The sequence below is a fragment of the Erythrolamprus reginae genome, chromosome Z (genome assembly GCF_031021105.1).
Source record: "Erythrolamprus reginae isolate rEryReg1 chromosome Z, rEryReg1.hap1, whole genome shotgun sequence".
In the NCBI taxonomy this organism is placed as follows: Eukaryota; Metazoa; Chordata; class Lepidosauria; order Squamata; family Dipsadidae; genus Erythrolamprus; species Erythrolamprus reginae.
In genome coordinates this window covers 125,045,030-125,068,434 of record NC_091963.1, presented here as the reverse complement: position 1 = coordinate 125,068,434, position 23,405 = coordinate 125,045,030, and the positions used below count along the sequence as shown (strand labels likewise).

Here is a 23,405-nt window from a genome sequence, read left to right as displayed (position 1 = left end):
CACTGAGGGGTATGGGTGGCAGCAATCTACTTGCAGCATGTTTTTTTCATATTCTTCTAATTAAAGCATTACAAATATAAATAAAGGGTGACATTTTAAGCTATGTGTGTGGCATGAATCTGAGTTAACACTGCCCCTTCCCACCCAGCAAATTTACTGGGTTATCATAATTCACATATATTATCCAGTTTGATTTATACATCTATGCAATGGAAATAATAAAACCTTCATGGTCAGGTTGTTGTGGAGTAAGGATAATCCAAAATAATTTGTTATATTTTATAATAAACAACAAAATGGTTGTTTTATAATAAACAACAAAATAAAAGCTCCATAGAGCAGCAAAGGCTTTATCACATCTTATTTTATCTAACTCTCCTTGCTAGCAAGGGATGTTAAAGAAACTGAATTCAATCCAATAGAACTGAAAGTGATTTTGGAGGGCTTCTACACCATTTCAGAGAAGTGACTGTCCAGTTTTTTTCTTAAAAACTCCAGTGATGAAATACCTACAACTTCTGATGGCAAGCAGTTCCACTGGTTGTTTTCACTGTAAGGAAGTTTTTCCTTAATTGCTTCTCTCCTTGATTAGTTTCCATTCATTGTTTCTTGTCCTGCCCTTTGGTGCTTTGGAAAGTAGGTTGACCTCTTCTTCTTAGTGGCAACCTCTCAAATACTGGAATTCTGCTATCATGTGCTCCCTCCCTTCTTCTTCTTTTCTGTAGAATAGCCAAACTCAAATCCTGCAGGCATTCTTATGTTTTAGTCTCCTGGTCTTTAATCATTCATTCATTCATTCATTCATTCATTCATTCATTCATTCATTCATTCATTCACTCACTCACTCACTCACTCACTCACTCACTCACTCACTCACTCACTCACCTAACTTACTTACTGATTTGATTTGATTTGATTTGTATGCCGCCTCTCTCCGTAGACTCGGGCTGCTTATCTTTGCACTTTTCCAAAAGTTTCAACATCTTTGTTGTAATATGATGAACAAAACTGGATGCAGTGTTCCAGGTGTGGTCTTACTTAATGTTTCATAAAGCAGCACCAATATTTTACATTACTTTTATTCTATGCCTATGTTTATACAACCAAGGATTGTATTAGCTTTTTTGGCAGCTGCCACACACTACTGGATCATATAAATTGGTTTATATATTCCCATGGAGAATAAATTCACTTATTCTCCATGGGAATATAAACTCAGGAGTTTGCAGTTAAGATTTAAAATTTACTGCATTAACGGGCTTGCCTCTACCATGTTTTGAATACTGAATGTTCTGCCCAAGTAGATACCCAGCTTTCGGTAGCGGTGGAAAAGAGGACGATCTTTCCAGCACACTAAACAGTGTAAAAGTAAATAGTTTGGAAATCAATTCATATCAAACACTCGTTTTTATTTTTAAGCACATGCAAAGTGTATCCTATTCAATACAGGGCAGGTTAACTTTTACATGACTGAATGTATCAACTTAAATGTTGATTCCCGGCACTTAACAAAAAAAATCCATCGCCGGGTTGGAAAAAAAAAATACTAAAAGGACCTCCCCCCAAGCATGCGCATTAGTGAAAGCATCATCAGGCAGGAAAGTCTACAGGCGGAAGGATACGCGAAACTGGCGCGATGAGGTTGGAGTCTAGAAGGATATATATACGGAGGCTCCACCCCGCTGTGACTCATTCTTCTTCTGTCACAAATTTAGGATTCAAGATTTAGAGCGCCGGTGAGGCACGGGAAATCGAGGACATGGCTTTCTAAGGCTGCGTGGATCCCGAAGGAAAACGAGCGTGTATTGCACGCTGCAACAGAATCGGCAACATGGAGTAAGTAATACTTTGGGATGCTGTCCCTTCCCATTCACCTTCTCCCGACCCACTTTAAGAAAACCTTACGGTGGGAGAAGGACCCACGGGCGCGGTGCGGGTGGGGATAACTGAAGGAAAAGTAACGAAGCGGGTGTGTGGGTGTGTGGGCGAGACATTTAAGGATGTTGGGCTTTTCCAAATGTCTGAATATATCCAGAATAGCAGGGCTAATTTCCCCTTTTCCCAACCCCCCCCCCCTCCGTTTCCTAGTATGCTAAAACCTGTTTGTATTCCCGCCCCTCTTTCCATCGGGGAATAGAGTAAGACTCTCTGTTCTCTAGGGAAGGAAGCAGATGCAGCTTGCATAACCCCACTGAGAAAAGCCGGGCCGCGAATGAAGCCTTTGTGTGACCGCAGCTGTCACTGCCAATTCCCGCAAACATGCGTGTCTGCACTTGCCCGCGAATCTTTAGAGGTCTAGACTTGGACCAAACTTCTAGAAAACTTATGCTGTTTGAGGATTATGGGAGTTGAAGTCCAACACGTGTAGGGGTGGTAGAGATTCCAACTGTTCATTAGCAAGAGAGGAATTTGTACAATGGTGCTTGCAGTACTGATGAAGGGATCAAAGCTTATCTCCCCTGGTTGAGTGTTTTCCTTGGTATTTTGAAGAGTCAAACACCTCTGTTAATCTTCATCAATTTGATTAACATTTTAGTTGTACTTAGATACTTACTACTTGTAGTCCTTGACTTACAACTATTCATTTAGGGACTGTTCAAAGTTGCAGTGTCACTGAAAAAAAAGACTTATGACTGATTCTCACACTTGTGACCGCTACAGCATCCCCAAGGTCATATAATCAAATGTCCCAGAACTGGTGTACAGTGATCCCTCGAGTTTCGCGATCTCGATCTTCGCGAAACGCTATATCGCGATTTTTAAAAAAATATTAATTAAAAAAAACCCCACTTCCGTGTTTGGCTTCGGGAGTCAGCTGGGAAGCGGCGCGGCTGTTTTAAAAGGTCGCAGCCGGCCTGGGGGGATTCCCAGCACCCCCCTGAACCCCCAACCCGGGTTTGGGGGGTGCTGGGAAGCCCCCCAGGCCGGCTGCGACCTTTTAAAACAGCCGCGCCGCTTCCCAGCTGAGTCCTGAAGCCAAACGGCAAAAGCGAACTTCTGCGTTTGGCTTCAGGACTCAGCTGGGAAGCGGCACGGCTGTTTTAAAAGGTCGCAGCCGGCCTGGGGGGCTTCCCAGCACCCCCCCGAACCCCCAACCTGGGTCTTCCCGGCCGCCCACGCAAAGGGGAAACCCCGGCTCCTCGCTGATGCCCGCCGCTCGCCCGCCCGCCAGCAACAGGGGGAAGACCCAGGGAAGGTTCCTTCGGCCGCCCAGCAGCTGATCTGCTCGGTAGCACAGCAGCAGCGAGGAGCCGAATCGGGGTTTCCCCTTTGCGTGGGCGGCGGGGAACGCAAACTCCACCATCTACGCATGCGCGGCCATAGAAAAAAGGGCGCGCATGCGCAGATGGTGTTTTTACTTCCGCAACCCTACATCGCGAAAAATCGATTATCGCGAGGGGTCTTGGAACGGAACCCTCGCGATAATAGAGGGATCACTGTATATTTATGATGGTTGCAGTGTCCTGGGGTCATGTGATTGCCATCTATGAACTTCCCAGCTGACCTCTAAGAAGAGAAGTCAGTAGGGAAAGCCAGGGTCATTTAATGACCATGTGATCCACTTAATTGCAGTGTTTCACTTCTCTGGCAAAAAGGACATAAAATGGGGTGACTCTCTTAACAACCGTCTTGCTTAGCAACATAAATTCTGGGCCCAATTTTGGATGTAAATCAAGGACTACCTGTATAGGTATGGTCTTGGCCTAATTATGTATCAATTATTGGCCTTCCAGCAGAGGCCTGTTCTACAAATATTTTCACAGAATTTGATTGTACCACAGAACAAAGTGCTAAGATTTTTACTACAGGTAAAGCAAATTCTAGCCTGTTCTACATTTATTCAGAAATAAATGATTTCATTGAGAAAATAAGATTCATTTCTATCGCTTTCCAGGTCCCTTTTGGCCATCACCACCACCACCACCATTATCCTTGCCTGCAGGAGCAGAGCCACGTCTTGCCTGCTACGTACAAATCCTGCACTGAACCCGAGTGATCATCAATACAATGTCTCTGCTGGCAGCACTGACCCTGGACCTGACCATGATCCCAGCTAGCACCATGTCCTGCAGGCCGGAGCTGCTCAAGCACCGGCTGCCCCATGCCGGTCACAGTGAGCTGCTACCTGGGCCTGTGGATCAGGGCTTTGCCCTCGGCATGGAGCGCTCAGTGCTAACAGGTGACCAGTTTGAGTGAGAATAGAATAGAATAAACCATAACATTTGAGAATATTTACATGTATAAGATACCAGAAATATCTGCTTTATGGACATAAGATTAATACTAGTTTGCTAGGCTATTTTAATATAATTGAGTGCTAATATTCTGAAAGGCTCGTCAAAGCATTAGGATGATAGTAAAGACTTAAAGAGGAATCCATTTAGGTATCTGAGTATAATATGCATGGTCAGTTAACTTTTTTTCAATCTGGAAGCAAAGGTAACAGTACACATGCAGATGATCAGGAAAGAGTTAGCATCTTCTTGAAATCTTTTTGTTGTTATCTGATGAATGTGAGCACAAATTTGATAGTTAAGCAAGGAAAATGTAGGGCTTTTAATAGTCTTTCAATATTCCTTTCCTTAGTTTCTTTCACCATTACCAACACCATTTTGTCTTCTGCTTATCGCATAATATAATCTAGTTGATCCTGTACTAATTTAGACAACATATTTCTCTAAAATATGCCATACATCTGTAATAAGCTTTATTCAGAAACACACACAAATATAAGTTTATTTTCTAGCTTGTCTTGTTAAGTTATGGCTTTGTCTGATTTTGATTTTGCTACTCCATAGGCGATGGCTTCTCAGACTGGATGACGGAACGCACAGACCTGGCCACGCTCCTGAGTGTGTCAGGGGAGTCCTCGCCAATCTCACTGCCCTCTCCTCCTGCTCCGGACCTGGAAGCCATGACCTCACTGCTCAAAAAAGAATTGGAGCAGATGGAGGATTATTTCTTGGAGGAAACTCTCTCACCTGATCAGGTAGCACCCAGCACCCCTCCCTCTAATGGGAATTTTCACTTTCCTTTTGGTGATGGCTTCCATTCACTGGACCACCACCACAATACACCTGCACCCTTGCAAACCTTGGATTCAAGTTGCTTAGAATTGTTGGAGCTCTGTGGTGGGGAAACGCCTGCTGAGCTTCCCCTGCAGGGCAATGAAATATGTGCCTCAGTTCAGCAGTCACTTATGCTAATGCCCAAAGGTGATCGACGCCAGAAGAAAAGAGATCAGAACAAGACGGCAGCCCTGCGGTACCGTCAGCGTAAACGAGCTGAACATGAAGCATTGGGGGATGAATGCCAGGCCTTGGAGGCACACAATCGCGAGCTGCGAGAGAAAGCAGAATCTATTGAGAGAGAAATCCAGTACGTCAAAGACCTACTCATTGAAGTGTACAAGGCACGCAGTCAGCGCTTGCGAACCACCCCTTAGCGGCCCTATGCCCTCAATGAAAGGAAACGTTTAGGAGGGGAGGCTATGGAACAGTGTATATAGGCAAGAACAGAACAAGCATGTTAGACACTTAAGTTTGGGAAATGTTGGCACTAATTAGCCTGCATTACACTTTGGAGTAGGAGATAGTAATGCAAGACAGATGCAGAATTGTAGAGATAAGGAATGGTGTAGAAAGGAGAGAGAATTTAGCTTGAAATAAATTGGTACCACTGTTTTAGGAAAGAACTGAGGTTAGACAGTTTGTGGCCACTACTGGGATTATCAGGGAAGGCTGTATTGGGATGGTGTCCTTTCCCCCACCCTTCTTCTCCCAACTTGGACAACAGTCCTGAAGTTGTGTATTAGCTTTTTGCTATGTACTTTATAGAATTTAAACTACCTGTACCTAACCTATGCACTAATAAACACTTACTTTAAACACTTGTTCTGAGTCAGACTTTTAGATGTCCCAGGAAGATGTCTCACCACATAAAGAAGAGTTTTAAAATATCAAGGTTTATTTATACACTTATACACCAACTTAAATTTCATACTTGATCACAGAAAATTTAATTTAGCTGGTATACAAACTACCCTTAGAAACAAAAACCAGAAACCAATGTTACAATTTTACTCTCTACCTCAAATTTAATACAAATCACTTATGTTCAGTGCCGTGACTTCACGTCAAAATAAATTTCAATTAGATAAACTTTATTATTAATAGAACTCATCATCTTTTTCCAGTGACAGTTGATTTTGGATCTGCTGCTGCTTCCGATAAAGTTCAGCCACCTGCATTAAAAGAAAGGTAGCTGAATATTTGTACATAAGAATTGTAGGATGGTCTCTTGTCCTAAACTTGTAGTTTGATTATCTGCTTATCCAACATTACAATCCCACTCTCAGTAAACTTCTACAGTCTTTATTATAGTAATTTAACATTTGTTTTCAAACATACAAAATCAATCTTTGCAATTCCCAAAATAATCTGAGCAAGATAAATTCCCTTTTCACCCCCGCGTTTCTTTGTAGCTATGAAAGCAGCTTGAAATGACCTTTTCATAGGTCTGGGTCATGTTAGTATACATTAGGGATCTATTTTACCATGAACCCCACCCATGCCAATTATTTCATTTTAAAAATTGAGCAATGCAGGTTTATTTATTTATTAGATTTGTATGCCGCCCCTCTCCGGAGACTCGGGGCGGCTCACAACAATAAAACAATGTCCAATAAATGTAATAATTTAAAACACTAAAAAACCTTTATTAAAAGCAAACATACACACTAACATACCATGCATAAACTGTATAGGCCCGGGGGGGATGTCTCAATTCCCCCATGCCTGACGACAGAGGTGGGTTTTAAGGAGTTTACGAAAGGCAAGGAGGGTGGGGGCAGTTCTAACTTCCAGGGGGATCTGGTTCCAGAGGGTAGGGGCCACCAGAGAAAGCTCTTCCCCTAAGTCCCGCCAAACGACATTGTTTAGTCGACGGGACCTGGAGAAGGCCAACTCTGTGGGACCTAACCGGTCGCTGGGATTCGTGCGACAGAAGGCGGTCCTGGAGATATTCTGGTCCGATGCCATGAAGGGCTTTATAGGTCATAACCAACACTTAGAATTGTGACCGGAAACTGATCGGCAACCAATGCGGAGTGTTGGTGTAACAGGGGCATACCTGGGGAAGCCCATGATTGCTCTTGCAGCTGCAATCTGCACGATCTGAAGTTTCCGAACAATTTTCAAAGGTAGACCCATGCAGAGAGCACTACAGTAGTCGAACCTCAAGGTGATGAGGGAACGAGTGACTGAGCAATGAGTCCCGATCCAGATAGGTCTGCAACTGGTGCACCAGGCGAACCTGGGAAAACGCCCCCCTCGCCACAGCTGAAAGATGGTTCTCTAATGTGAGCTGTGGATCGAGGAGGACGCCCAAGTTGCGGGCCCTCTCTGAGGGGATCAATAATTCTCCCCCCAGGGTTATGGACGGACAGATGGTATTGTCCCTGGGAGGCAGAACCCACAGCCACTCCGTCTTATCAGGGTTGAGTTTGAGTCTGTTGAAAGGTCATTGAAATTATATATGCCTCTTTTAGCATTTGCAGCAAAATTGCTTTATTAAATAAATGCAGCCCTAGGCTACAAAAATTGCTTAGACTGCTTTGTCATTACAGGCAATAATGTAAAAGGACAGGTATCCAAATTTGCATATATTGCAAATAATTCTTGACTGATTAATTTCCCCTTTATATATAGATATCTTGTCATTTTTACCTCAGCACTGGTAGTCGCCTCCTCTGGTTTCTTATCATCTCGGATACGCCGGAATCTAGGGAAACGTAAAGAAATGCCCTTTTCTTCGTCCACCTGCAAGGAATAATAAAGTATCCTTGAAGTTTCATAAATGCTAGTTTCTTAAAACCTCCTTTGAAATACTATTTTCTGGGCAAGGAGGAGAAATAGTTAATTGCTAGTTCCCTTTCTAGTAATGTCTTTTATTAGTAAAAAATGACTTTCAATCTTAATTTGAATCCATCCACAAGGCTATAACTTCTGGGGGCAACTTTGGCATTTCTCTCACACACATAAAATTACACACATCATGCATCTGGGAAACATTGGAAGAGGACCACACATAAAAATTAGTTTCCTAGGGAAGCCCATGATTGCTCTTGCAGCTGCATTCTGCATGATCTGAAGTTTCCGAACACTCTTCAAAGGTAGCCCCATGTAGTGAGCGTTACAGTAGTCGAACCTCAAGGTGATGAGGGCATGAGTGACTGTGAGCAGTGACTCCCGGTCCAGGTATGGCCGCAACTGGTGCACCAGGCAAACCGGGGCAAATGCCCCCCTCGCCACAGCTAAAAGATGGTTCTCTAATGTAAGCTGTGGATCGAGGAGGACGCCCAAGTTGCGGACTCTCTCTGAGGGGGTCAGTAAACCCCCCCCCCCCCAGGATAATGGATGGACAGATGGAATTGTCCTTGGGAGGCAAAACAGCCACTTGGGAGGCAAAACAGCCACTCCGTCTTATCAGGGTTGAGTTTGAGTCTGTTGACACCCATCCAGACCCTAACAGCATCCAGACACCGGCACATCACTTCCACTGCTTTGTTGACTGGACATGGGGTGGAGATGTACAGCTGGGTATCATCAGCGTACTGGTTTCATGTAGATATTAAATAGCAGGGGGGAGAGGATCGACCCTGAGGCAACCCACAAGGGAGAAACCTAGAGGTTGACCTCTGACCCCCCACTAACACCGACTGCGACTGACCGGAGAGGTAGGAGGAGAACCACTGAAGGATAATGCCTCCCACTCCCAACCCCTCCAGCCGTCGCAGAAGAATACCATGGTTGATGGTATTAAAAGCCACTGAGAGGTCAAGAAGCACCAGGACAGAAGATAAACTCCTGTCCCGGGCCCGCCAGAGATCATCCATCAACGCGACCAAAACAGTTTCCATGCTGTAGCCGGGCCTGAAACCCGACTGTTGAGGGCCTAGATAATTGGCTTCTTCCAAGGACCGTTGGAGCTGGAGCTCCATCACCTTCTCAACAACCTTCCCCATAAAGGGAAGGTTGGAGACTGGATGATAGTTGTTAAGGATGGCTGGGTCCAGGGAAGGCTTCTTGAGGAGGGGGCACACAATTGCCTCCTTGTAGGGTATTAGGAAGGACCCCCTCCCCAAAGAAGCATTGACAATCTCCTGGACCCAGCTCCGTGTCACCTCCCTGCTGGCCGAAACCAGCCAGGAGGGACACGGATCCAGCAAACAGGTGGCGGAACTCACAGCTCCAATGGCAAATAAAATTTAAAGTTTTGAGATGCAGCTGGATCACTCTCAATACAATTTTGCATTTCTTCCAGTATAGATTACTGAATAGTTATTATTTATACATTACATATATGTGCATTACAAGTTAAATGTTTGTACCTTATAGACAAAACTAAAATAAACTATTCCAGTGACTAGGACTTATGAAAGGGCCTAAGTTAAAAAACTACCATAATACGTGCATAAAAATAAAATCCTTATATCTAATAAACAGCAAGACATTTCTAATCTTAAAATGTCATTTTAACAGCTGAAGATGTAGATTTACAAATTTGCCTAAGAAAATGTGTTGAAATTGCTACAGAATACTAAACGAATACTGCCAGAATTGTGATCTTAAAGTATTTCCTAAGTAGTGACAGCCAATTAACAGTTTATTCACTATTTATGATATTGATAAGTATAAATTATATGTAGTCCTTCCTATACACACATGAATCCCTTCCAAAGTCTCACCCATCACTCACCAAGCCTGATGCTGCTCTGTGGATGGGAGAAATGGATAAATCAGCACACTTCACTTCCCAAACATGCTGGGATTCCAACCAGTGATCAGGTTCTGCTGTTCCACCCCAACGATAGTATCGTCGTGGCTGTGGAATCACGTAATCCTATAATGCAAAGACTAGGATGAATACTAAGAATCGGTGATTCTCTTAAAAATTGGAGATATTCTATTTCAAGTATAAAATGTACTTTTTGATAGTTTTGAAAGCATTTAGAAGAACCGTTGTACTCACCTGAACGGTCTTCTCCAGGTCCTGGAAGGAGAGTCCATCATGGGTTTAGCTCAAGTCTTATTGGTAGGGACTGAGTTATAAATTAATATAATTATCATATTAATTAGGTACCGCCCCCTTGCTGCCCCTGTACCTCAGTTTTAAAAAACGAATTCAAGTAGTAACAAAATTTTATTGAACAACCAACCACAACCAGTAACTGAATGCCACAATAACCATGGTTCAATGGGAGGGTATGGACTCTCCTTCCAGGACCTGGAGAAGACCGTTCAGGTGAGTACAACGGTTCTTCTCCCATGTCTCTGGAAGGAGAGTCCATCATGGGATATACCCAAGTTCCAGAGTTCCAGGGAGGGAATCATTGAATCATGTCCTAGTAGGATCACACACTTGCTGTAAAACTCTCCTCCCAAAGGACGCCTCGGCTGAAGCAAATGTGTCCAGTTTATAGTGCCGTATAAAGGTGGTAGGGGAAGCCCACGTGGCCGCCCTACAGATGTCCTCTATCGATGCCTGTGTAGCCCATGCCGCTGAAGTAGCGGCACTGCGAGTCGAATGAGCCGTGATTCCACTAGGCAATGTCCGGGAATCTGCTTTGTATGCCTCTGTGATACAAAGCTTCAACCACTGGCTAATGGTCTGCGAAGACACCTTGAGGCCCAATCGATGTTGACTAAACGAGACAAACAGAGCCTCCGACTTGCGGAAAGGAGCAGTGCGCCTAATATAGAGTTTCACAGCTCTGCGCACGTCTACCTTATGCCACTTAAGCTCCAGCGGATGTGACCCATGCACGCAGAAATCTGGCAGGACAAGTTCCTGTGTCCGATGAAAATGGGTGTTGACCTTTGGTATGAACGTTGGGTCCAAGCGGAGAACAACCTTATTAGGATGAAACGTACAGAGGTCCGGCCTTACTGACAAGGCAGACAGTTCCGACACTCGTCGTGCCGATGTAATGGCCACCAAGAACGCAGTCTTAAGGGATAACATCCTTAAAGAAACCGTCCTCAGCGGCTCGAATGGTGGCGCTGTGAGCGCTTGTAATACTATGGTAAGATCCCAAGTAGGAAAACGTCGTATTGGTGGGGGATGCCGATTGGCAGCCCCTTTCAGAAAGTCCCTGATCAAGGCATGGTGAGCCAACGAACCACCATTTTCAGGTCGAACAATCGTTGCCAAAGCTGCCACCTGTCTTTTTAAGGTGTTGGGCGCCAGCCCTTTCTCTAGGCCGGATTGTAAGAATTCCAACACCAGTACTACACTAGCGTCCTGCGGTCGCTGATGTCTATCCCTACAAAAGGTGGTGAATGCGGTCCAAGTGGCCTGGTAAATCCTAGTCGTTGAAGGCCTCCTGGCCGACTGGATCGTAGTAATGACATTCTCAGGAATATGCCAGGCTCTCAATCTGTCCCCTTCAAGCGCCAAGCGGTCAGATGGAACCACTGTGGTTCCGGATGAGAGATTGCTCCCTGAGTGAGGATGATTTGGTCGTCCGGGATCCGCCAGGGTGGAACGATCGAGAGTCCCATTAGGTCGGCGAACCAAGCCCTCCGCGGCCAATGGGGTGCCATCAGGATGATCTCCGCCTGTTCCACTATGATCTTCTCTATCACCTTGGGAATAAGTGGTGTTGGCGGGAAAGCGTATAGCAGTTCTTTGGGCCACGGGGAGTGTAAGGCATTGGTCCCCTCGGCTCCCGGCGTGGGAAACCTGGAATAAAACCGGGGAAGCTGAGTATTGTATGGAGTCGCAAACAGATCCACCGTCGGGTTGCCAAACCTTTTGGTCACCTGCTGGAACAACAGTGGGGTCAGACTCCACTCCCCTGGGTCCACTGTTTGCCGACTGAGCCAATCTGCCTGAGTATTGGTCTCCCCCGCAATGTGCTCCGCATGGAGGGATGCCAGGTGGATCTCCGCCCAGTCGAAGAGGAGTCGAGTTTCCTCCATCAGTCTGAGAGATCTGGTGCCACCCTGGTGGTTGAGGTGCGCTCTGGTCGCGACATTGTCCGTACGAACCAACACATGCTTTCCCTGAAGAAACGGAGTGAAGGTTAGTAGGGCGAGACGGACCGCTTTCAGCTCCAGGAAATTTATATTCGTTGGGTTCAAGTCCTGGGGAAGCCACAACCCCTGAGTTACGTGGCGGTCCACATGTGCCCCCCAACCAAGGAGGCTTGCATCCGTGGTCACAATGACGTGGTTTAAATGGCCAAAGGGAGACCCGCGATGTATTGCCTGGGACTGCCACCATTTCAAAGAGTCTCGCAGGCGGCTTCCCACCGTGACTAGTCTGTGTGTATGACTCACACGCCGTTTCTGGTATGGGAGTAATGTCCATTGCAGCGTGCGAAAATGATACCGTGCCCAAGGAACAATGTCCACACATGACACTAGTGTCCCAAGCACCTTGGACAAAAGGGCTAACGTTACCATTCGTTGGTGCTGCAACTTGTTTACTAAGGTCTGAACGTTGTGTCGTCGTTCCAATGACAGGTAAACCTCCATGGTGGTGGTGTCTATCACCGCGCCGAGATGAGTAATAGTGTAGGTGGGTGAAAGGTGACTCTTTCCCACGTTTATTGTAAAGCCATGTTCCTGCAACAGTGTTAACGTGGCCCGTAGGTCTCGTTGCGCAGTCGCCAGATCCCTGGCCAGTAAGAGGATATCGTCCAAATAAGCGATTAGTCTGATCGATCGGGACCTTAAAAAGGCGATCAGCGAGTCCAGTAATTTCGTGAAGGTACGGGGCGCGGACGATAGGCCAAATGGCATCGCCCGGTACTGGTAGTGCTTCCCCTGGACATAAAAACGGAGGTATCTCCGGTGCCCCGGATGGATGGGGACATGCAAATACGCCTCCTTCAGGTCGATGGATGACATGAGGTCTCTGGTTCTGATTGACGCGATTATGGTGCGAAGGGAGGCCATTTTGAACCTGCGGTATAACACGTACCTGTTTAGGTGCTTCAGGTTCAAAATTAGCCTGCAACCTCCCGATGTCTTGGGTACTATGAAGACCTTGGAGTAGAACCCCATGCCCTCCATGTGGGTTGGCACCTTCTCGATAGCGTGAATCTCCAGGAGATGAGCGATCTCCTGTTCCAGCAATGCCCGCTTGGTAGCATCGGCGGGCACTGGGCAGGGCACAAAATGGGTAGGTGGGAGGCATAAAAATTCGAGGCGAAGCCCTCGAGTCACTGTGTCCAAATCCAAGCGTCGGAGGTTGTGGCCATCCAGGCGGTACAAAACCTTTGGAGTCTTCCCCCCAAAGGGACCTGCCCTGTGGAGTCACTTGGCTCCACGGAAACCTCGCTGGTTGGAACCTCGAAAGGGCCGTTTCGACGGTTGATATCCTCTGCCCCGGCCCTGGAAGTAGGTCCTATCGCTTCGGTACGAATAGGACTGACCATACTGGCCTTGTGAATAAGGCCTGGAAGCCTGGGTAACTCCGGAAGCTGGGTCCCATCGAAATGGCTGCCGGCGTCGGTACGGGGTGCTACTGCGATCCTGGCGTCTAGAGGATCTGGTGAGGACCTTCCTCTTATCCTTGTCCTCCACCAGGACAGCCTCCAACACCTCCCCGAACAGCTTCGTGCCTTCGAAAGGGGCAGATGACAAGCGCCACTTCGACTTGGTATCTGCTTGCCAGTGTCGAAGCCAAAGCAGACGTCGAGAAGAGATTGTAGAGGCCATGCCCCTTGCGGCAAATTTCGCCGCGTGCAAAGTAGCGTCCGCCGAGAATTCGGCCGCTGCCAGGAGCTTGTTAAGATCTTGTTTGAGACGAGGATCTTCAGGTCCCATCCGAGCCTGAACCTCCTGGAGCCACATGATGGATGCCCTATTAAAGATGGATGCCGTTGATGCAGCCCGTAGGGCCCATGCTGCCATCTGATGAGCCTTCTTCAGGAGGGTTTCGGCCCGTCGCTCATCTGGCTTAAGACTATCCGCCGTTTCGGAAGGAAAGGCGGCGTTGGACACCAGTGTGGCTACCGGCTTGTCCACAGGCGGAAACTGTAAGAGATTCTCCATCTCAGTATCAAATGTGTAGAAACGACGCTCTACATTAGAGGGGCCTTGGGCCGCTGCTGGGTGTTGCCAGGTGCGCTTGATGTTCTCCAAGAATATCTCCATAGCAGGAACTGTCTCGGACTCCCTGGGCTGCTCCTTACACAGGGAAGCAGAAGTTCTTAGTCCATCTCCTGCCTCCGGAGGTGCCGTCGCACCAGGCACATCCAAGGTTTGTTTCACCTTGTGCAAGAGTAGCCTAAATAAAGCTGGTTTGAATAGTCCCGCGGGAGCGGGTTGTTCTGGAAAGGCATACTCATCATCAGACAGCTCATTGTTCCCATGCTCACTGTCTTCTTCCAGCAGCCCGGTGTCTCCTGCAAGTGAATCCAGCCCAGGGGGGGGCGGTGGTGCTGACCAAAGGTCCCTGGGATGGTATGACTGCGGTAATGGAGGTGTCACACCTTGGGCCCCAACCGCCATTCCCTGCGCATAAACGTTGGCAATCATGTCCTGCAGGGATGGTGGGAAGGCCTGCCAGACATCAGCTTGGGATCTAAGCCCTGCAGCTGTTGGTGTGAACGTTGCTGTTGGAGCACAAGCCTGTGTCCCTGCAGAGACTCCATAAGTATGATGACTGGCTGAAGTAGGCCTATCCGGCCTAGTGAGAGGTGAAGGTGGAGGAGGGCCTGACAAGGCCTGACGGTCAGGAGACCAATCCCTTTCACTAGCAGTACCCATGGCCCCCAAGGGCAATCCAGGGGATGATGTTCTGGAAGGTGGAAGAGGCTGGAATGGGGGTATGGCCAAAAGTCCTGAAGCAGGAGAAGCTAAGGCCGCCTCCAGCCTTTGTTCTAAGGCCTTGATTTTCCTCTCAGCCTCCTTAATCGAAGCTGTAGATTGAGAAGACTTCGATTTGGCCTTGCCAGACACCTTGTCCTTATTTTTAGCAGGCACAACAGTGGATTGAGGCTGTTCCCCCCCACGATTGTTGGATTGCTCAGCCATCCTTCTTAATGCAGTAATGGGGCAGCGTACTCACAGCTAATATTAACCAGATACAGCACGTAACGGTAAATGCAGCCACTCTCCTCACAATACCAAAGCTGTAGGCTGCAGTACAGCTTCTTGGCCATGACATGGGCAATGACGTCACGTCACGTGACCAGCCCACCGCCAATCAAGAGAGTTGCTAGGCAGACCAGGCTTCCCCAGTTCCTGGCGCTCAGCCAGGCTTCTTGAAGCAATACCGGCTTTTCGCGCTCTTTTCGCCCCCAAAATGGCGGGCGCGACTTCCCCAGCGGCTCTGCAGCCTTCCATACGGCCGGTGAGGGGAAAAACGGCAGGGAACCTCTCCCTGTAGCGCCGCTGCCTTCGGTTTCCCTTCGGCTCGCCTCAGCATGGTGCCTGTAATCGGCCCGCCGGAAAACAGCTGAGAAGCGGCCGGGCGATGTTGTCGGCTTTTTTATTTATTTTTTTCTTTTTATTTATTTATTTATTATTCCTCTCTGCCGGGCCGGCGTCATGCCGCCCTCGTCAGTGGGGGGGGGCGGACCCCCCCCACCCGAGGTGTAGGGCTAGGTCTGGCCTCGGGGGCCAGGGACCTGTAGCCCATCCTCTCCTCTTCAGGGCAGTACTCGCGGGGAGAAGAGGCCCCATAAGGAGACCGAAGGGGGTGCTGCCCGCGGAGGGCAGAAAACCCCAGCCATATGATACCTGTGCAAAGATAAAAACAACAAGATTAATACAGAAATTAACAGTTTATTATTTCATTAATTAATTACACTCCCTCAGGAGTAAAAAACTCAGAGTCCCTTCCTTGACTGAGTTTTTTAAAACTGAGGTACAGGGGCAGCAAGGGGGCGGTACCTAATTAATATGATAATTATATTAATTTATAACTCAGTCCCTACCAATAAGACTTGAGCTAAACCCATGATGGACTCTCCTTCCAGAGACATGGGAGAACTTGAAATATAGGCCAAATCTTCTGAATATTTTTATGATGGGCCATTTCCCACTCAAAATGGGCTATTTTGAACTCAGCTTTCTGTTTTGCATATCACTAGCAACAACAATTATTTATACAGTAGAGACTTTCAGAGAAATTAGTGCACTAGCAATATTATATAATACTATTCTGAGTTCAAGGGATAGCTCAGTCTCCTTAGGCCTTTGAATCAGAGAAGAAACAAGTAATTGCCCCATCAAATCCAAAGAATCTGTTTTTTCCTCTTTAGCTCTTAAACATTAAAAGATGAAGGAATAGAAGATATCAGTAAACCGTATTCAAATGAACAGATAAAAGTTCCCACCTTGAATGAGTTATGGATTTTCTCTAAGTCCTCATCTGAGAATCCAGTGCCAATCTGAGAAGGGATAAAAGATACTGACAATTAGATACAAATAACTAAATGTCTACATTTAGTCTTAAGGGACAAGGAAACATGAAATAGAAAATATAAAAGCTACTAATTTTATACATCAGTTATTATTTATTCTATATTCTCCTTGTAGCACTGGTAGTTTTTTAAAATTTCTTTATCGCAGTAAAGTTGGTAGAAAATAAACTGACATTTTATTTTATTTATTAATTTGTATGCCGCCTCTCTCCGTAGACTCGGGGGGGCTCACAGCATACAATAAGACAATTCATGACAAATCTAATAGATTTAAAAAAACATTTTAAACCCCCATTATTAAACCAGACATACACACAGACATACCATACATAAATTGTATAGGCCCGGGGGAGGGGGGGAATGCCTCAATTCCCCCATGCCTGACGGCAGAGGTGAGTTTTAAGGAGTTTACGGAAGGCAAGAAAGGTGGGGGCAGTTCTAATCTCCGGGGGGAGCTGGTTCCAGAGAGTCGGGGCTGCCACAGAGAAGGCTCTTCCCCTGTGACCCACCAGATGACATTGTTTAGTCAACGGGACCCGGAGAAGGCCAACTCTGTGGGACCTAAATCGGTCGCTGGGATTTGTGTGGCAGAAGGCGGTCCCGGAGATATTCTATGGCAATCTCATTTTATAGATTCTAATTAGAACGGGCAGGGCCATTTTGATCTAGTGGTTAAAAACACTAGATTAGGAACTAAGACACCATGCATTCTAATCTTCCCTTAGTTACAAAACCAGCTGAGTAATTTTGACTCTTGCTCAGCCTTAAGAAAGAAGCAACAGCAAATCACTTTTAAAAAACAGGTTTGGAACAATCTTGGAAGTCTTCCATTATAGCTCTCACCACCACCCTCCATGCAGGAATTTTCAGCCTACCCTGGACTAACAACTTCAATTTTTTTTCTTGTAAATTTCCAGTGACTGCTCATTATTTATTTATTGGATTTGTATGCCGCCCCTCTCCGAGGACTCGGGGCAGCTCACAACATATCAAAACAATATACATATCTAAAAATCCAATTAATATAGTTAAAAAACTTTTAAAACTCTAATAACATTTAAAATCATTCATTCCCATTGACACAGCAAAACGCACTACACTCATCGACCAGGGTCTAATGGCCCCAAGCCTGGTGGCACAGATAGGACTTTAAACTTTTACGGAAGGCGAGGACGATGAGGGCAGTGCGAATCTCTGGCAGTTTTGCCAAGAAAACTGTCAAAACTTGCTCATGCGGTTGCCAGGAGTCAAGATTAACTCTAACACGCACATAATCCTCTTCCCTCCACCACAATTAAAGTCAGGGCATTCGATGCTATTCAATATAAAAAATGTATAACCTGTAAATCAAGGATCAAAATATCCTAAAAGTGGCAGTCTAAACATTCTTACCTTGCAGATGCTCTGGAACTCTTCACTTTCCTCATCATAACATGCTAGAAGGAAACCTCCATATGTGCCTGCCCGTTTGCCCTTGCCCAAGTAGGCACCAATCACCACCAGGTCAAGGGTGTCACCAACACCTTCCAGATAATCTTTTTTAAGCTGGTATGGAAAACAGTAATGGAGTAAGTCAGGGTCAGGGTCTGAACCAATATCTAGACATATTTTTCTGGTTCTGGAAAAACTTTTATTATATGCATTCCTTATTCCGAACCACTCAGTTCTTTTATGCAAACTGAGAAACAAGTAAAATGGCAAATAAAACACCACCTATCCTTGAACAATAGCATGGGCAATTTGAAGAAGGGAACCAATTCTGCCACAAGTCAGCACAGCTAAGCAATTGTATCACATAGTATTTAGACATGATCAAGCATTTATATCTTACCTTCAGCCAATTGTGTGATCTCTTTGCAATTTCGTATGTGGCATCCACTTCCAGGGTTTTTACCATTAACCCTTCACATGAATCTGAGGAAGACAAACCATTTTATTATCTTTTACAGCATGTTTATTCAGTTTTGCTATTTAAAAGTAAAATGAAATAAATGATTCACTGTTTAAGTCTCACAGTTGTATTGACCCTAGGTTATCCATCTCTGTAGAGGGACGGTTCAAAAATGTAAAAAATAAATAAATTAAAAATAAATTAATCCACTGAGGTACAAAGTTAAGTAAAATGGCAAACTTCATTCTTCTAAGTGTAATATTGGCTTTTATTTGATGCTCAACGGAAGTTTGACTTTTATAAACAAAAATACAAAAGACATGTGTATCAGCTACACATTACCTTTGACAGAGCGTTCCAGAAATTCTGCTATCTCATCAACATTACTAGTATCCATGGAAGTGGCAAAAAGGAACTGGCCTTCAACTTCAGTGAAAGAATTATGAAGTAAGGTCCGACGCTGAGACAGAGGCTTCTGGACTAATGACTAAAATACAGATAATTACACATTTTAAAAGAAGGCACAAAGCAGGGACTTCAAAAGAGTAAAGGGGGAAAAAAGGGGATAACTACAAAAACAATTGAAGCCGTGAAAGAATAAGAAGCAAGATTACTATAAAGTATCAAGCGTTTTTAGGAAAAAACCAACTTATTATACTTACCATTCCATTAAGATAGAGCATGTCAAATGCATATATACAAACTTGCACTCGGATTTCTGCAGCATCTACATCCTAGAGAACAATGGCACCATAAAGGGATAGGAATGAGATATTTATACCACAAAATATTCATTAAAACATTTCTGGTTGAATTTGATTTGCATGACTTTTACATATCCTCAACTAATAGCTGCTAGAAGAAAAGTATTTCTTTCCTATATGAGATGTTTTATTTTTGAAAATTAAAATTTCCAATATGTGGTATCTTTCACCTCTCCTCTCCCCATCTTTCAAAAAATAATTGTTTCACTCCAGTTATGATATGCCCTAAAGCAGAGGCGTCAAACACAATTTCATTGAGCATAGGATCATGATTGTGGTTGACTTCAAGGGGCTGGAGTGGGCAGCTCCCATTGTTGCTATGCCCGCTCTGCTTGGCCAGATTACTCATGGTGTGTGCGGGTGGGCAAAGTGTGTGTGTCTTCCTTTCCTACCTACCTTTTCATTCTTTCTTCCTCCTCCCCTTTCCTTTTTTCTTCCTTGCTTCCTTCCCCTCTTTCCTTGTACACTTTTCCAAACTGTAAATAGCTGTTTGCAACAAACTAGATGGAGATACTTTCCTAAGAGCTCACAATTCAAGAATAGTAATGTGCACATGAGGAATCTCTCAGAATAGATTCCTAGTGATAGAACAGGCCCTCAAGGCCTCCCCAACCAACTAAGATACCTCATGTTTCTCTTTCCTGCCACAAGGACTCACTTCTGTCTCTTCTCTTTATCTGTTTCTTTATCTTTACTTTGAGGAAGGGGACTGGGAAATACTTTTCATGCTGAGGATGGACCCTCCTGGTGCTATAATATCGTGCAGATTCAGGCACCCATCCTCTTTTGCAGAGTCAGGGACCCAGAAACTTTCATTCTTGGTATGAAAACTATTTGCCGGTCTTCTGCTCCTCCCTACCCCAACTACTTTCAACTTTATTTAATGAGACGTTGTTGTGTCCCATGGAGCTTGCATAGGCAAAAGAGGCGAGACAGAAAGAGCAAGAGAGCAATCAAATTGTGTGTGTGCATGTGCCATGAGAGTGATCCGCACAGGGCTGGCAGTGGCAAGGGGGCCAGGAGTCACATAAGCAGCGAGGTAAGGTGGTGATGGAGTATGAAACAAGATGGGGGGGGGGGTATGGAGCTCCCCCCCCCCCGACTCGCCCAGCACTGGCTTACTAGAGTGCCTCACCAGTCAGGCACTGGTGCTACAACTGCTACCACAGCAAGACAGAGGGGGACTCTCCAAACTCACTCTCTCTCTCTCTGTATGAATGAGAGAGCGAGCACAATTCCAGCTGTAGTTGGGGGGGAGGAGCCAAATGAGCAGCCATTTTTTTCCTCATCTTGCCCACTTAAGCAGCACAGGCTTTGCAGGACAAGCAGCCACTTAATGATTCCCCCCTCCCCAACCAGCCAGCACTGCCTGACCGGTTATATGCTGGCTGGCGCAAAGCCTTGCCGTTCTTCTCTTCTCCCTACCCAAGTGGCAGCGGATTTTGAGGGACAAGGTCTCATTCCTGCCCCAAGAACACTTTAGTTGCTTTGCATGAGGCGACAGAGAACTGGGGCTACACACATTCCCACTGGGATGGCGTTGGCCAGGCTGAAGTGTTGCGGGCCGGCCCTTTAGAGTGTCCAGGATGGCCAAATAGGCCAGATTCGGCCTCATCATGGGTTGAATACAGCCCACTGACCTTGAGTTTGACACCCCTGCCCTAAAGAAAGGACTGTAGCAGGCACAGTGATTAACACATTTTACAATCATCCAGCCATGTTTTACCTTGCGCTTGCGTGTGGTCAATACTTGGAATGGAAGGATCTGTTTTGAAATAGGGTCCCAGGCCACTGCCTCTGCATCCAAAATGCATGATTTCACAGTACTGTTTTTCACCTGCACAAGAATATAAGTTTAATTCAACTGATTTTCTGCATTCTGCACATTCTCAATCCAGTACCATTCTTAAAGCATTCTTCATGCAGGAACCCCACTGATTACTATTGAAATTACTCTTGTGCCAGCAAAATCATCTGCATGTTGCTCCCTTCTGTGATATTTATAACAACAATCGCACCTTGGGAACACGGGTGACAATATCAGGGTATTTTGTTGTGTTGTTCTCTTGGTTTCGGCTATAAATATGTACTTCTCCGTTCTCTAGAATGTGGATCTGTATGGAAAGGAAGAGTTAATTAACTCTTAACAAAAGGGAAAGGAGGAGAATAGTTTTTTTCTTTGTTCTCACCAAAAATTATTACCTGTGCCCGCTCCCCATCATATTTGTATTCACAAGTGAAGGCGGCTTCTTCAAAGCGTTTTAATACCTCCCCAATTCCTTTGGTTGGATGAGCCAGCATGGGTTTCAGGGGAATGCCTGTTGGAGAAAATAGATACAGCTAGGATTTGCAGTAACTTGAACATCTGACTCAATGCATATTAAAATCCAAGAGGACAGGTGAGAGCAAGTTGGCAAACATACAAGGATGATAGAGAAAAAATTGATTACAGTATGTTGTAGAATATTCATTTTATTACATCCTTTTATTGACAATCTGTACTTTAAAAGGCAAACGCAATAATAAGGAATAGAACCTGGGTTCTTTTTAAGATGAAAATGCATTGTTTTTGGAAAGCTAAAACAAACTCCCAACACTGTATATATAAATTCCAAAGCATATAAAATTTTGGAGAGAAAATGCTAGTTCTGTTTAAGGGATAGATTCTCAGTTTATCAAGTGCCTCACTCCCACTAAGATTGTTTTAAAATACCTGGCGTAATCTTGCAGTATTGAGGCAAGCTCTCCACACCATGTTCCAAAAGGACAGCTACTATTATGTCATAATTTGGTAGTTCACTGAAAATAAAGAAATTAAAAAGACAGAGATCTGTGACTAGATCTTGGCTAGGTAAAATATATAAATTCCCTAATCCAAAGTTTGTAGTAGTTTTTGATTGTTCACAGTTTTAGGTTGTTAAATCAGAAGTGATTCAAGCTAATATTCCTTAATATTCTATAAGGCTCCATCACTCCCCCCCCCCCCCCTGGCACTTTCCTGTTTTTTCCAAAAGTTCTAGAAAGCTCAGAGTGAGAACATAAACCATTAACCTGAGAGGGCGGGGGTGGGGAGGAGAATCTCCTCCAGCTATGTCAGGCATAAACAATTGGATCTACAAGTGAAAAGTTTGTGTTGACTACTTTATTATGTTCTACTTATATGAAGGCAGAGTGCTTGCCTTCCCTTGGGAATAAACAACTAAGGCACTATGGAATTTAGAAGGGATTAAGCTTAAGTTTCTTGCAACTGCTTTATGAATCTCAACGACCAGTTAGGTCCCATAGAGGTGGCCTTCTCTAGGTGCAGACAATGTCGCTTGGTGGGGCCTAAGAAAAGAGCCTTCTCTGTGGGGCCCCAGCCCTCTGGAATCAGCTCTCCCCAGAGATTTGCACTGCCCCGCTCTCCTCACCTTCCGTAAGAGCCTTAAGACTCATTTGTGTCACCAGGCTTGGGGCAATTAGATCTTAGGCCCCCTAGCCAATGAATGTTATGTGTGGCTGAGGTCTAAGTGTGTACAATTGATTTTTAAAATATTAGGGATTTTAGGTTAAATATTTAGCTAATTAATTGGATTTGCCATTGTATTTTATTGTTTTTTATTATATGTTATAAGTCGCCCCAGGTCTTTGGAGAGGGGCAGCATAGAAATCAAAGCAAGCAAGCAAACAAACAAACAAAGATACAAGGCTAGTTCTATACTTGATCTCCCCTCTTGTTTGGCTGGGTGTTTCCTAGCAAATATACAATCAAAACAAAAAGACAAAGGAACATTTATAGATAAGGAAGGGCACATTGGAATGTGAGAGAAAGAAAGCATCATAGCTCAGGTTTCCTTTCTTATCATTCACAAAAAGCTTCATCTGCAAGTAAAAAAACAAAGAATCACATGATTGAAGCCAAATATATTTAGTAGCATTTATTACTGTCTGGGACTTTACCTATTGTAATTTATGAAAACTGAAAGCTAAGGGAAATGGAAAGACATTATGAATAATTTATTAATACAAATAATATTCACCAGAAGGCCTGCTTAACAATCAAGGCCCTTTCGTCTAGCCAGGCTTTGCGTACATCTGCAGATTTTCCCTTTGCAGCATCCAAAACATCTGGGGGAAATTCTAGAAGGGGAAGAATATAGGCATACTAACTTACATATTAATGATTGGATTCCTTTAGCTAGGATGTGCACATTTTGTGTCAAAGTACAGAATATCTCATTGGGACTAATCACTACTTCCAAATAATGCAATAGGGACTGGGAACTCTATTGCTAAGTGAAGTGGTTATTACACACAATGTCACGTG

At 45.0% G+C, this 23,405-nt stretch overlaps 2 protein-coding genes across 5 annotated transcripts in view; one reads left to right on the top strand and one right to left on the bottom strand.

The window, feature by feature from the left end:
* The first annotated feature begins 1,629 nt into the window (after positions 1–1,629).
* ATF5 (activating transcription factor 5) lies at positions 1,630–5,893 on the top strand. Its single transcript, XM_070726610.1, has 3 exons — positions 1,630–1,836; positions 3,896–4,180; positions 4,800–5,893. Exons 2-3 carry the CDS (start codon positions 4,009–4,011, stop codon positions 5,444–5,446), a joined length of 819 nt encoding a protein of 272 aa, XP_070582711.1. The 5' UTR covers positions 1,630–1,836; positions 3,896–4,008; the 3' UTR covers positions 5,447–5,893.
* Positions 5,894–5,944: 51 nt separating this feature from the next.
* LIG1 (DNA ligase 1) overlaps positions 5,945–23,405 on the bottom strand; it is a 36,878-nt gene continuing 19,417 nt past the window's right edge. For all 4 annotated transcript variants that reach the window (XM_070726591.1, XM_070726590.1, XM_070726593.1 and 1 more), the window contains exons 15-27: positions 23,119–23,218; positions 21,813–21,898; positions 21,302–21,417; positions 21,118–21,213; positions 20,826–20,936; positions 18,998–19,069; positions 18,678–18,822; positions 18,276–18,358; positions 17,837–17,989; positions 16,358–16,411; positions 9,760–9,903; positions 7,728–7,820; positions 5,945–6,244 (exon numbers count right to left, since the gene is read on the bottom strand). In XM_070726591.1, the coding sequence (XP_070582692.1) occupies positions 6,170–6,244; positions 7,728–7,820; positions 9,760–9,903; positions 16,358–16,411; positions 17,837–17,989; positions 18,276–18,358; positions 18,678–18,822; positions 18,998–19,069; positions 20,826–20,936; positions 21,118–21,213; positions 21,302–21,417; positions 21,813–21,898; positions 23,119–23,218 (1,328 nt within the window). In that variant the 3' untranslated portion in view covers positions 5,945–6,169. The remainder of the gene's footprint in view (positions 6,245–7,727; positions 7,821–9,759; positions 9,904–16,357; positions 16,412–17,836; positions 17,990–18,275; positions 18,359–18,677; positions 18,823–18,997; positions 19,070–20,825; positions 20,937–21,117; positions 21,214–21,301; positions 21,418–21,812; positions 21,899–23,118; positions 23,219–23,405) is intronic.

Coding starts and splice junctions, on each gene's coding strand:
- ATF5 (XM_070726610.1), top strand. CDS start 4,009: ATGTCTCTGCTGGCAGCACTGACCCTGGACCTGACCATGATCCCAGCT. Junction 4,181..4,799: donor GGAGCGCTCAGTGCTAACAG/GTGACCAGTTTG, acceptor GCTACTCCATAG/GCGATGGCTTCTCAGACTGG.